The sequence below is a fragment of the Polypterus senegalus genome, chromosome 11 (assembly GCF_016835505.1).
Source record: "Polypterus senegalus isolate Bchr_013 chromosome 11, ASM1683550v1, whole genome shotgun sequence".
Lineage (NCBI taxonomy): Eukaryota > Metazoa > Chordata > Cladistia > Polypteriformes > Polypteridae > Polypterus > Polypterus senegalus.
Window position 1 is genome coordinate 26,425,697 of NC_053164.1, and position 14,480 is coordinate 26,440,176.

General features: G+C 40.0%; 1 protein-coding gene across 1 annotated transcript in view; it reads left to right on the forward strand.

Annotated features, from left to right (window-relative positions):
• Window positions 1-14,480, forward strand: part of LOC120539724 — a 136,475-nt gene that overhangs the window by 77,335 nt on the left and 44,660 nt on the right. The window contains exons 10-11 of the mRNA XM_039770108.1: window positions 11,330-11,515; window positions 11,607-11,769. Coding sequence (XP_039626042.1) covers window positions 11,330-11,515; window positions 11,607-11,769 — 349 coding nt within the window. The remainder of the gene's footprint in view (window positions 1-11,329; window positions 11,516-11,606; window positions 11,770-14,480) is intronic.

Genomic DNA, 14,480 nt, shown 5'->3' on the forward strand with positions numbered 1-14,480 from the left:
TTCCCGTGCTTCGTTTTTAGCGTTGTTACTTTTGACAGGTTTGGCCAGAATGTCAGTTTAATTTGACCCTTCGCTTTAAACCTGAGGTACCTGACTCGTGTCCACTGTATGTTAGCACATTTATCGCAGCAAGCAAACGGCACTTCGTTGATGTTGCCACCGATAACAAGTGAAAGCGACTGTCAAATGTCAGACTTCCCTTTCCTGAGTTTTGCAGTCTTCTACTCTCCTTTTTTAATGCTTTTTTCCACCGCTGTGGATGTAAGGCTGTATCCGTGTTCTGCAGTCTTGAGAAGGCTACATGTGAGGCTGTATATTGTAGCGACCCGTGGTTGAGTCTTAAAGTTTTTAGAGCCGTACTCTGCCGTGCACCTCTCCCAAGCTGTAGGCTAGCGGACTGCCAGCGTTATGCATGCAGCTGCACCCAGCTCTTTAGGTAGCGAGCACTCGTGTCCCATACACCGCACGACTCCGAGTGTCCCGGTAATAATTGCTTCGATAGAAATCTTAGCAATACACAGCTCTGTCCTGTTGTATCTCTTTATTAGAGCAGATAGTCAGCAAAAACAAAGCTTAAGCTCATTTGTTTAGCCATTGCCAAGGTCATTAATGAAGCCATCTTTCTTATCGATGGTAACTATTTACATTCAAATAACCCCCGGACGGCAACAACCCAACCCACCCCACCAGTTGAGCACAGACACATACAATAATTACAACAGGAAACACAATTATATTACTTGGTTAACTTAATGCAACAATAAGCTTTTACATAAATTACCCACAATGCTATTTACATAAATTACCCATAATGCCACACGCCGCCAGCGCTGCTGCCGGGTCGCTACAATATGCATGCGATCTAACTGCTTAGACAAATAAATTATATGAATTCATGAATATATTAGCTCTGAATCACAATCTGATTATTTGGGTGTTTACCTACCAGGTAACGCTTGTGGTTGGTCAGTCAGCAAACATCCGACAAGTCCTCTCAGTTGCGAGAAGCAGATCATAGATGTTGGGCAGTGTCTGCCAAATAGTACAAAGTGTACACGACAAACATTTCACCGATCTTCAGCCAGGCTTCAGGCTTCACCTCAGGCGCTGACTTTCGAAGTTCGATCCCAGTAAGGAAGCAAAGGTGCATACACCCGATGAGCTCCAATCAGGTCAAAATACGTGTCGTGTACTCTTTGCATTATTTGCCAGATACTATATCACTATATATATATATATATCTATATCACTAGCTATGAACTGCTTCTCGCATATGTCCACCGCCTGCTCCCGCCCGCAATACCGAAAAGGTCATGGAACTTCTCCACCAGCCATGACTTTTATGAATGTCCAGTCTTTTACGTGAGACTTGGAATAATATAGACTTTCAAAATAACATCCTTGGTCATAGTTTAGTTCCACATGTACTCTGAACTGGCTAATCATATTAGCAAAGAGAACATCAACTACTGTTTGGCCTTCTAATCAAGTGGTGTATGATTCAGGCCACTAAATTGGTATATTACTTCAGTTCAAAACGATTCCCACACATGGATTGGGGAAACAGCCTTAATACCCACTTGCACACATTCCAAGCAGTAATGTGTGGTGAGGTTAATGGCTGGTGAGGCACTGACTCCTTCAGAGTCAGATTTACAAATATATGAACCCAAAAGAGTAGCTTATTGACTATTCAATTGGCAGCCAGCATGCACATTGACTACTGCTTATGTTTCATATCTGAGCTTTCTTTACACACACATAGGTGCATATTTGGCTAAGAAAGAGCGTTACATTTCTAGCGGCGAGTGGAGAGAGCACATTTGCTCTGCACCCTCCATGTGTTTTAAATTTACCATTGCAATTCCACAATTCATACTCATTCAATACAAATGAAAGCATTGAGTGATATACAAAAAAAACGGATTTCAATTTTGACCTTAATTGAAATATTTCTTCAAAAAAAAAAAAAGCTTTTTATACTGATGCTTTAAGTAATTTTAATAGAGACTGTTCAATAACAGGATAACAAGAAAAACAAAATAATGTTTTATTTAAGGACAAAATTTAGTTTTTAAATTTTGGATTTTTTTTTCTTAGTCTGATCCCATTTTTTATAAAATTGAAAACCATTTATGGTCTTACCTTTATTTGTAAATGAAGTTCATTCACCTATCCTTCTCCACGAAAATCTCCGTCACTTTCTTGTTAAGGTCCTCCTTATTTTCCATCCATTATCCAACCCTAACTACAGGGTCATGGGGGATCAGCTGGAGCCAATCCACAGCCAACACAGGGCGCAAGGCAGGAAACAAACCCCGGGTAGGCCACCAGCCCACCACAGGGCACACACACCAAGCACACACTAGGGACAATTTATGATCACCAATGCACCTAACCTGCATGTCTTTGGACTGTGGGAGGAAACCCACGCAGACACGAGGAGAACATGCAATCTCCACGCAGGGAGGACCAGGGAAGCAAACCCAGGTCTCCTAACTGCAAGGCAGCAGTGCTACCAACTGCACCACCGTGCCGCCTTCCTTATTTTCCTTTAGTTTTAAAAATCTTAATCTTCTATTTTGGCAGTGAGTCTGAACAAAAAATAAAAACAAATGGAGTGCTGCAGTGCACCTGACTTTTTGATATCGCTAACTTATTGGCGCCCAAAGCCTCTGCTTAGAAGAACAGCAGCAAGCAGTTCTCGGACAAGCACCTGTTGGGCTCACATGCTCCCCCTTCTGTGCGGCACGGTACTTTTTGCCTCACCTTGTGCCTATTCACTGTGGTTTTATGTCCGATCAGCTAGACCAGGGGTCTCCAATACGTCGCTCGCGAGCTACCGGTAGCTTGCAACCCCTTTCCAAGTAGCTCGCCAAAGGACTAATGAATCCTACATAAATTTGAAAACTTGATTAGTCAAATTAGGGGTGGGTGATCTTTCCAAAAAAAATCATATTGAAGCTGGCAAATGAGTGAGGTGATAACCGTACTACCACCTTCGGTCCGTTGCGTGGATCTCGGATTTGCACAAATAAAATCGGTACCGCAATCAAACTATCATATATAGCGAAATAAGAGAAGTCGCAAAATCAACCAGAATTTTCAAGCACAATATGGAAAAAAAAACAGATCTAAATCCGTTAAGTAGTTCACTCGTGAAAGACAAAGAGGCTGACAGAGAGACATCGGATTTTATATATTATATATTAGCAAACCTTCAAAATAATGTGCAGTTAAAGCATTTCTGGAGCTTAGTAGAGCTAGATAACTATAAGAATCTTCACCAAGCAGCTCTGAAAATGTCTGCTTTATTTGGGTCTCCATACCTCTGTGAGTCTGATGTGAATGTCATGAAATCAAAGTTCAGAACAAGACTGAGAGACGAACATTTAAATGACTCCAAAAGAGTGAACCAAAGTGGCTCCACTCCACCATACACATCAGTGCCAGTCATTTGACTAACTAAAAAACACATCACACGTTCAACTGGACCTGTGAATAAAATGACACAGTGACATGGAAAATGACAAATGAATAAGTCATATCTGTGGATTTGGAATTGCATTGTTTTGTTTTGACAGTATTCATGTTTTAATTCAATAGTCTGAGATACACTAGAAAATGCATGCAGTTAAAATAAAAGCACTTGCAGGTGAACTAAATATTTTTGGTGATGTTTTAATGGAAAACGTGAGTTGTGGACACCAACATTTTGTAAATGATCAGGCAAAACAAGCTTATTCAGTCTGTTTGGGTTGAAATAAGCTTTGAGAATCAACGTTAGAAAACATGAGTAGCTCTCGGCCATTTTTAATTTGTAAAAGGAGCTCTCAGGGGAAAACAGGTTGGAGACCCTGAGCTAGACTGTGTCACACACGTTAGCCAGAATGTGGAAAGACAGGGTGTATAATAAGCGTGTCTGTAAACATTACACTGGTGACATACAGGGAGACAGCAACAGACACGCGCCAATTACATGCATCAATCCCGTATATGAGGTAGAGTGCAGTCTGAGGTGAGGCTCTTCGCTGCCACACCTCGTGTTTCTCCCCTGTATTTGAACAGAAAATGAGCCAATTCAGCGATTTTGACTACAAAAATGATTGAAATTATTGGAATTATACAGAAAACAAATTTATAGCACAGACCAGTGGACTCGTTTATTTTATGTTATCATTATTATTTCATTTTACTTTTCATGACTACAAGTGAGGCTCTGCCTCACCTGCCTCCTCTGACCACATGTTCCAATTCCAAGTGTGTACCAACACCATATTTCTGTAAGAAGTCCATGATAATATTTTTTTCAGCCAGATTGTCCTTTGAGTCCAGAGGTATTTGGTATCTTCTTCCAGGCGGGTTGACCTCCAGCTGCCTCCCAATCTTGTGTCCTCATCAGGGTTCTTTTTCTAACCATCATTTTTCTCTCCAATGAATCAATTCTACTGCACAACAACTAGCTCCTCATTTGCAGTTTGACATTGCCATTCATTCTCCTGTTGGCTGAAGTACTTAAAAATTAATTGCATGCATATTTAATTCCTTATGTTATGATGAAGTTAATGTGCTGAACAGTGAACTGAAATGACTGTCCAACCAAAAATCTGTTGATGCCTAGTCAGTCGGTAGGTAGACATACAGAACTCATCTGATTGCTGTCTGTGTAGAGGAAGCTGCAAATGCTCTCTTTCAAAATCATCAAGCAAGGATTTATGATCATCTTTCTGTATATAGGTGCTTTGCAGTCTCATCCTATTCTGGAATCAGGCATCAGCAAAGCAGAAGAAATTGAAAATGGCCAAAATAAGGAATTTGCTATGAGAAAAAGTGAGATTATGGCTCAGCAATTGTATACAACACAACTGAAGTCCATTGATGCTGACAATTCATCAACATTAGGAGGTAACCCAGTGAAAAGGTTCTTTAGACAAATGAGTCTGCTCCCACATGATTTACAAATAAAGCTTCATAAAAATCTGTTGATGCCTCAGTCTCCTGGAATGATAAAGGTCATTGCAGTGCTGTGTCATCACTTTGTATTTTTAACTTCAGCCTATATGGATAATGCTTAAAATGGCAGACGACTCCTAATACTTGCAATATGTCCTTCTATGTGACAAAGTAACTACACTCTTGCGTTATCAGAGCCTGACTGCATAGGCTATCACCATCTTGGCTTCTGGATGTTGGTGGGACAATACAGTGCTGAGGCCCATACCACTAGCATCAGTTTCTTAAATGTAAAGATACTGTATGTAGGGTCAGGTGGTGCCAACACAACTACCTGGCATAAAGTGACTTTCAACAACTGGTTAAGCCACTTCTGTCTCAACTACCCAATTGAATAACTGCTATTTATGCATAGAAAGGGGTGGCAATTGTTGTAAACCCTGGCACAAATTCACAAAAATATGAGATCAAATGCAGAAACATGTGCTTTTGCTTATGAGTAACGGGAACTGGTCAGTCCCTGTTCATGTTTACTTTGCTCCACTTAATGTAAATACTCTTTCTGCTCTCCTAAGTGCTGAAAAAAATTTTTTCTTGGGGTGCAGTTTCAATTTAGCTGCATTTAATCAGTCTAGCAAAATTTGCAAGGATCAAATGCAGCTTGAAAATATTGTGTACCAGCACATCAACTAAATACACCAAGCACTGGGAGCAGGGTATTGCAGGTAAAACACAGTCCATTAAATGTTCAAAAGAGGAAGGGGCATTACATAATCCAAGTGGGAAGAATTCCTTTAAGTCTTTTTATTTTGGTATATCAGGTATATTTTGGTATACTTTCCCATCAGACATCACTTCTAACTCCACAGCTTGTTCTCTCATTCACAGGTTGAAGTGGCTTCTGAATTCATCCCAGAGACATTTGTTATCTTAATGGCAGGGGGTTAACTTTGGTTCTGTAATCGATTCAGACATATAAGTCCAGGCAGTAGAGCAGGAGTCACCAATTACAGTCCTGGAGGACCACCGTGGCTACAGGTTATCATTCTAACCCTTTTCTTAATGAGTGACCTATTTTTGCTACTAATTAATTTCTTTTGAATTAATTGTAATTGACTTTCTCTTCAACACTCAGACCCAATGATTGTTTCTTTTGCCCTAGTTAGCAGCCAAATCATAATGAGATACAAAATGAACCAAAACAACTAGTGCCCATCATACAATATCTGAAAATAAAGAAACACAAAGGTCTCAGGAATGCTGATCTGCTCAGGTCCCCAGAACATTTTACCAGAGCTCTAAGAAAAGAGAAAATCAACAATATTGGAAATGTCTACTATTGCACAATGGGAGCAGCGACAAGCCATGGAATTAAAGAACGGGTGTAATTAACGACAAGAATTGTCGCCTCATTAAGCAACTGGTTGGAGTGAAATTGGTTGGAGTTTGAGGCCTTGACTTAGTTGGTCTTCTGTTGGCTCACTCACTTCATTTAATTTCAGTATGGGTGCTGTTTAAGGACAGAAATGAAGCAATTCAAAGGAATGAGGAAGAAATTCAGAGGAACAAATCTTAAAATATCAAATTAATTTAAAAGAATTCCACAAGAAGTTAATTAGCACCATAAGCAGGGCATTCATAAAAAAAAGGGTTAGAATGGAAACCTGTAGCCACAGTGGTCCTCCAGACCCGGGTTTGCTTCCTGGGTCCTCCCGGTGTGGAGTTTGCATGTTCTCCCCGTGTCTGTGTGGGTTTCCTCCCCCATTCCAAAGACATGCAGGTTAGGTTCATTGGAGATCCTAAATTGTCCCTAGTGTGTGTGTGTGTGTGTGTGTGGGTGTGTCCTGCAGTGGGCTGGCGCCATGCCCGGGGTTTGTTTCTTGCCCTGCGCCCTGTGTTGGCTGGGATTGGCTCCAGCAGACCCCTGTGACCCTGCGTTACAATATAGCATGTCGGATAATGGATAGATATATATCAATATAACTGATGCAATAAACAATTCAGATTCCATCATTATTAACATTTGATTGATCTGTTCAATATTACTGTATATAAAATGCATTTTACAATTAGCTTGTCTTAGTCATTACATTTAAGTAAATATGAAACATTTTAGCATTATTGCTTTAGAGATTAATGTTAGAATTTGCTGTATGAATATAAACAAAAATCTGTAAAAAACACAAAAAAGATTATACATTGGAACAAATAATATTGGTAGCTAAAACATCTGCTTAAGCATAACCACCCATGCCTTCATGTGTTGAAGGACATTATGGCCATTAACTGTAGAAATTTTTATTTCTTTATTTATTTTGTTGTTAATTAAAAAGATGTATTTATTGATTTCCTTAGGTTAATTTATTATATTTTGTGGGATTTTTTCTTTTCTTTTTAACTGTGTGGGGATATGTTAATGGGATACTTGACTTGAGGATGTGATAGACAGTGAGGACTCATTAAGGGAAGTCAAATGTTATTTTTATTTGTGAAGCAACTTCTGTAAAAAACAAAAAAATAAAAAATACAAATTTTTTGAAAAAAAAAAAAATCACATTACTAACTAGTAAATCTGGAAGCCTATTGACAAGGAAGGAGTGTCTTGGTCTCCTAACAAAGAGGAACATTTCCTGAAAAGCTTGTAAGACTGGTTGCAATGATTTGTGAAGGATATGCAGCATTAGGGATAAATGAAAAAGGAGATAAAAATGTTTAGTATGAAAGTACGTTTAGATGATGGTTTGTCTTTTCGAAATGTCTTCTTTTCTATTGTGTTGAATTTTCTTAGTGAGGGTATCAGCGGTTCTAAATTCTGGAAGTTGTGTTACGCTATACCTTGTGATCACTGCAGAATCACACGAAAAATTTCCAGGAAAGGAGACTGAATGATCTGGACAGTCTAACCGAAAGTAAAGGATGCAAAATCTGACGTGATCTTTAAAGACATCAGAGGTTATTAATACAGGAAAAGGAAGGTAGAGTTAGTGAAGGTAGAGAAGTTAAATAATAATTAATAATTGGTTACATCAGAGTTTATGCAGCAGAATTGTTTCCTTTTGCTTCCTAAAACTTAAATTAGCCTTTTTACTCCCACCCAAAAAAAAACAAACATAAAAAGTTATAGGTTGATTATGGATCAGGGGCGGCATGATGGTGCAGTGGGTAGCACTGCTGCCTTGCAGTTAGGAGACCCGGGTTCACTTCCCGGGTCCTTCCTGTGTGGAGTTTGCATGTTCTCCTTGTGTCTGCATTTCCTCCCACAGTCCAGACATGCAGGTTAGGTGCATTGGCGATTCTAAATTATCCCTAGTGTGTGTGTGTGTGTGTGCATCCTGTGGTGGGCTGGCGCCCTGCCCGGGGTTTGTTTCCTGCCTTGTGTTGGATTGGCTCCAGCAGACCCCCGTGACCCTGTAGTTAGGATATAGCGGGTTGGATAATGGTTGGATGGATGGATGATTATGGATCATCCTTATGAAAAGAGCATGCATCTGTGTGTGCTTGTAGCGTGTGATAACTCAAACAAAATACAGTGCATCCGGAAAGTATTCACAGTGCATCACTTTTTCCACATTTTGTTATGTTACAGCCTTATTCCAAAATGGATTAAATTATTTTTTTTCCTCAGAATTCTACACACAACACCCCATAATTACAACATGAAAAAAGTTAACTTGAGGTTTTTGCAAATTTATTAAAAATAAAAAACTGACAAATCACATGTACATAAGTATTCACAGCCTTTGCTCAATACTTTGTCGATGCACCTTTGGCAGCAATTCCAGCCTCAAGTCTTTTTGAATATGATGCCACAAGCTTGGCACACCTATCCTTGGCCAGTTTCTCTCATTCCTCTTTGCAGCACCTCTCAAGCTCCATCAGGTTGGATGGGAAGTGTCGGTGCACAGCCATTTTAAGATCTCTCCAGAGATGTTCAATCAGATTCAAGTCTGGGCTCTGGCTGGGCCACTCAAGGACATTCACAGAGTTGTCCTGAAGCCACTCCTTTGATATCTTGGCTGTGTGCTTAGGGTCGTTGTCCTGCTGAAAGATGAACCGTCGCCCCAGTCTGAGGTCAAGAGTGCTCTGGAGCAGGTTTTCATCCAGGATGTCTCTGTACATTGCTGCAGTCATCTTTCCCTTTATCCTGACTAGTCTCCCAGTTCCTGCCACTGAAACACATCCCCACAGCATGATGCTGCCACCACCATGCTTCACTGTAGGGATGGTATTGGCCTGGTGATGAGCGGTGCCTGGTTTCCTCCAAACGTGATGCCTGGCATTCACACCAAAGAGTTCAATCTTTGTCTCATCAGACCAGAGAATTTTGTTTCTGATGGTCTAAGAGTCCTTCAGGTGCCTTTTGGCAAACTCCAGGCGGGCTGCCATGTGCCGTTTACTAAGGAGTGGCTTCCGTCTGGCTACTCTACCATACAGGCCTGATTGGTGGATTGCTGCAGAGATTGTTGTCCTTCTGGAAGGTTCTCCTCTCTCCACAGAGGACCTCTGGAGCTCTGACAGAGTGACCATCGGGTTCTTGGTCACCTCCCTGACTAAGGCCCTTCTCCCCCGATCGCTCAGTTTAGATGGCCGGCCAGCTCTAGGAAGAGTCCTGGTGGTTTCAAACTTCTTCTACTTATGGATGATGGAGGCCACTGTGCTCATTGGGGCCTTCAAAGCAGCAGAAATTTTTCTGTAACCTTCCCCAGATTTGTGCCTCGAGACAATCCTGTCTCGGAGGTCTACAGACAATTCTTTTGACTTCATGCTTGGTTTGTGCTCTGACATGAACTGTCAACTGTGGGACCTTCTATAGACAGGTATGTGCCTTTCCAAATCATGTCCAATCAACTGAATTTACCACAGGTGGACTCCAATTAAGCTGCAGAAACATCTCAAGGATGATCAGGGGAAACAGGATGAACCTGAGCTCAATTTTGAGCTTCATGGCAAAGTCTGTGATTACTTATGTACATGTGCTTTCTCAGTTTTTTTATTTTTAATACATTTGCAAAAACATCAAGTAAACTTTCTTCACGTTGTCATTATGGGGTGTTGTGTGTAGAATTCTGAGGAAAAAAATGAATTTAATCCATTTTGGAATAAGGATGTAACATAACAAAATGTGGAAAAAGTGATGTGTTGTGAATACTTTCCGGATGCACTGTATGTCAGTTTTCACCATGATGTGCACCTGACCATTTTAAGAGTAATTATCTCCACACTTAATCATCACAGTCTAACACCAAAGTCAATTAAGCTTCAGAGATATCAGTCTGTCCAGTTAGGAAGCATATCGTGTATCAACTTCATCTGCTTTGGTGCAAATGAAAGTCACTGGAGAGGCAACTGCAAGACAAAAAAAAAAAAACGGAACAGCATGTGGCGGCCACAGACAATAGCTTTTCTTTCCTGACTGATGCTTCTCTGGTTTTGCTCTTTGCTAGTATCTTTGCCACTACTGGTAACATGAGGAGGTACCTGCAGCCGACCGAGACTATAGAGGTAGTTGCTACTTAAGATTGGCACATACCTGCCGTTGCAAAAAGGTCCATTTATTTTTTGTCGTGTCCCAAATACACTGAATTAAAGGTAAGGGCTGAATGAAGCTAGTGCCAATATCAATAGAGTCAGGCACACGGCAGAAACCAACCCTAGTTGGGACGCGGGGGGCAGACGGGCACAAGTAAAGCCACTCATATCAAGTTGGGCGTCTTCCTGCGTCCAGTCACTGACGTATTTTTGAGGTAGAGTACAAATTGGAGAAACGAACAAACAGACACGCAGAGAAGGGGTAAACTCCACAAAAAACTTTTTAATGCCGTGAGACAACTTATGTTTCCTATAGCCTATTCGCTGCATTGGAAAAAATAGGCTGCATATAATCCACCCTCTTTCAATAATTAACCTTCAATTGTTAAACCAAAATAAAAGTGTCAGATAAAGAGTCTGATCAAAATTATAGTTATTCTCTTTTGCAAGCGTTAGCCCCTTTCAGTTTATAATAATAATAATAATAATAATAATAATAATAATAATATTAATAATATTATTATTATTATTATATTATTAGTGAATTTATGCTCATTTCTTATAGATTAACTTATTCTTAATTTGAAAAGTGAGCTTGACAGTACAAACCGCTATTTATACCTTAATACTTCACATTGTAACATTTTATAACTTTGTGTTCGATAGTTTTTCGGAACGTAATCAACAAAGGCAGAAAACGCTTTTAATTCTATTGTAAAATTACAGAAGTCTACTACTACTGAACGAGTACACAAAATCGGTTGTGGCGCAATAGCTCCAGTGGCACACCCCCTAAAATTTCGACAGGTTATTTAAACTCGAGATCGCACTCACAAGTTAATTTTAGTACGAAAACATGGAACACTTCGGAACAGTAATTTTAGCAGCCATCGTACTGGGTCTGCTGTTTTTCTTTTTGTCTAAGAGACACTCGATTCGTTACACAAAGATGCCACCAGGTCCGACTCCTTTGCCAGTAATTGGGAACCTGCTGCAGGTGGACGGTGGGAGACCGCATCTGAGCTTCTTAAAGGTAGGCGGATTTCTAAGAAAAATGTTGCCTGCAGGTCTGGAGCTCCATCATGTCTACACTACGGAGCTTTTCTTTTCTCTCTAATCCACAGATGAGCGAAACTTACGGCCCCGTGATGACTGTTCACCTTGGTCAGCAGCCCGCGGTGGTTCTGGTTGGATTCGAGGCAGTCCATGAAGCGCTCGTGAAACATGCAGACGCATTCTCTGGCAGAGCGGATATTCCGATATTTACCAGAATCAACGAAGGATACGGTAGTTTTCACTATTTACGCTGATTTTGATTTTAAAATCTATACGTATAAGTCAGTATATTCGGGTAGACGTTTTTGGTCAGCCTATGGCACCTACATTTCGGGTAAACTGGCACCTCTCAGGTATACGACGAATACTGCAAAGCGTGATAGATTTTGAACAAATTATCTTTACTAGATTTACAGTCAGATTTATTTTTTATTGACCACTTCATCATGTGTTTATTCGTTGAATATGCACGCTTACCAGTCAACGGAAGGGAAAACTATATTTACCGTGCAACACTCCTGATAAACATTCTCAAAATAGTTTGTGTCGAGATTTCTGTTTTTTCTGATTATCTCATTTTCTTAACGGGATAAGGTGTAGACACACTTCTGTTAAAATTTTATGATATCAAAAAAGGTTGGTAAACCGAAGATAATCTTCAGGGAGATGGGGTTAGAGTATGTATACTGTACCTTTGCGTTTTAGAGGCCAGTGACACAGAACAGTGTCTAGCTTGCCTAAAAAGTGTCAGGGGACAGGGCTCGCGCTCCCGGAGCAGTGTCTCGCTCACACGGGCCAATGGCTTTTCTAGCATACCAGCTACTGCCGTGCCTTCACACACTCAGGACACCCTACTAAGGTAGAGTATGGGCCCACTTATGGCACAAAACGCTTACTACAATTACAGCACATATTGTACTGTACTGGTACGTTATAGAGTATACAGTGGGAAGCGCTCGCACACCAATGTCTCTCTTCCACTGGCCACTCATCTACATCGTGCTGTATTTTACTGACGTGTCTTCACACACTCCACTGGACACCGACTTATGGTGCAGTGTGGGTTCCCTAATAGCATTATAATAGCCAGGGGCTAACACGGAAGGGCAGTTAACACACAACTTTTTTTTTTTTTTCTCCTGAATTGGGTTCAGATTTTGCAGTATGTTGGGGGCGTGGAACAGCGCAAGTGAAGGTACGAGCTGCAGGACAAAACCTTTCCTTAGTGAGGAAGAATTACGACGTAAAAATAATTTTTAGATAAACACTAGTGGTTATACTGGAAAAAAATAGAAGAGAGAGAGATAAGCGTTTATCTAAAAGGAGGAGCATACTCTTTAAAAACTGTGTATTTGGCAGCTTTGAAGCTATAGAACAAAAACCGGGCATCGTGTTAGGAAAGCAATAACTTATGCAATTGAGAGAAAGTGGAAGTAATTAATTAATTAATTATTAATTATAATAAAGACGGAGGCAGTCAAGTGATGAGAATATTATAGTTGTTAAATATCTGCAATATTTCATCCATCCATTTTCATTTAAACCTATATTTATTTTCTTAAATATTGTGAATTATAGCATGTACATCTTAATAAAAGTGAGTTGTTAAAAGTAGTTATGCAAATTTTAATAATTTGATGTTGGAAATTTTGTAGAGTAGCATGGATGAGTTAGGACTTCTTGTGTTGAGATAGAGCTAGGTGGGTCATGAAGGTGACCAAGCCCAGAATTAGAAATTTTTAGGACCTTACAGAAGTGGACTAACTCTTGAGGTGTACTCTAAAAATAAAGGCGTCAAAAGGGAAACAATTTTGGTTGCCAAAAGAACCATCCACATGAAGGTTACAAGAAAGACTTTAATTTAGATCTGTAACAAGTTCCAAATACTAATGAGTAGATAGTAACAGATTTCCGAGATACCAATGGGTCATAATTTTAAAAGAACTGCATACAATAACACAGGCTATGGGTTTTCTTAATATGTCAGTATCCTCCTAATAGCAACCTACCATACTTTAAATATTTCAGTTTTTTTCTACATATTATGTTTTTCAAAGCACAAAGAACCAAACTCATACTGTATATAAAGAACACTTCCCAGTGCAAAATGGTGCATTGTCAAGCAAAGGCTCAACAAGGAACCACACAACCCAGTAAAGGACAGTAAAGTGTCATTAAAGAACAAGTATTTTTAAGAATGATGTGGGCAGATATGTGGAACCAACGGGTCACCTGGATTTAGTCTTAGTGGTATTGAAATGCAGGTCTGATACAGAGGCAGACAATCTTATACAGTGTAATATCTTCCAGATCCACAGGTGGGGGAACTCCCTTGGAGGGTGAATAGGCTTGTCTCCAGATTTGGGGTGACGGGTGGGGAGCAGGGTTATTGGGATCTAGATGTCATTGCCAGTGTTGGAACAAATGAGATAAGTAAAGGCAGGTTATCAGTTCTACAGTCGAAATTTAAAGAGTTACATGCCAAGCTGAGGCACGAAATTGACAAGTTAGTCTTCTCTTAAGCTTTGCCTGTGCCACACAGCAGTCAGGTAAGAATGAGGACATTAAAATATTTAATATGCTGCTCAAATCGTTAGGTATGATGGAAAGGTATAAGTTTATGTGACATTAGGATTCCTTCTGGAAAAGATGGCACCAATTTGATGGCTTACATTTGAAGGCAATGGTTACCAATGTATTGGGGAGCCAAAAGATTAGGTTAGTTTAGGACTGGGGATCAAGGAGTTTAGGACAGGCCTGGTTTAGAATGTCACATTAAGGAATGTGCAATAGTAGAGTTGCAAATATGCATATTAACTAAATTTCTAGTCTAAAGTTAAAATGCCAAATTATAAGAAGTAACAACTCAGGCTAGTGTTTAAATAAGCTAAACTTATAACTCACACAATGACCAAAGCTGTATTTTAGTTGGCTATCTACCA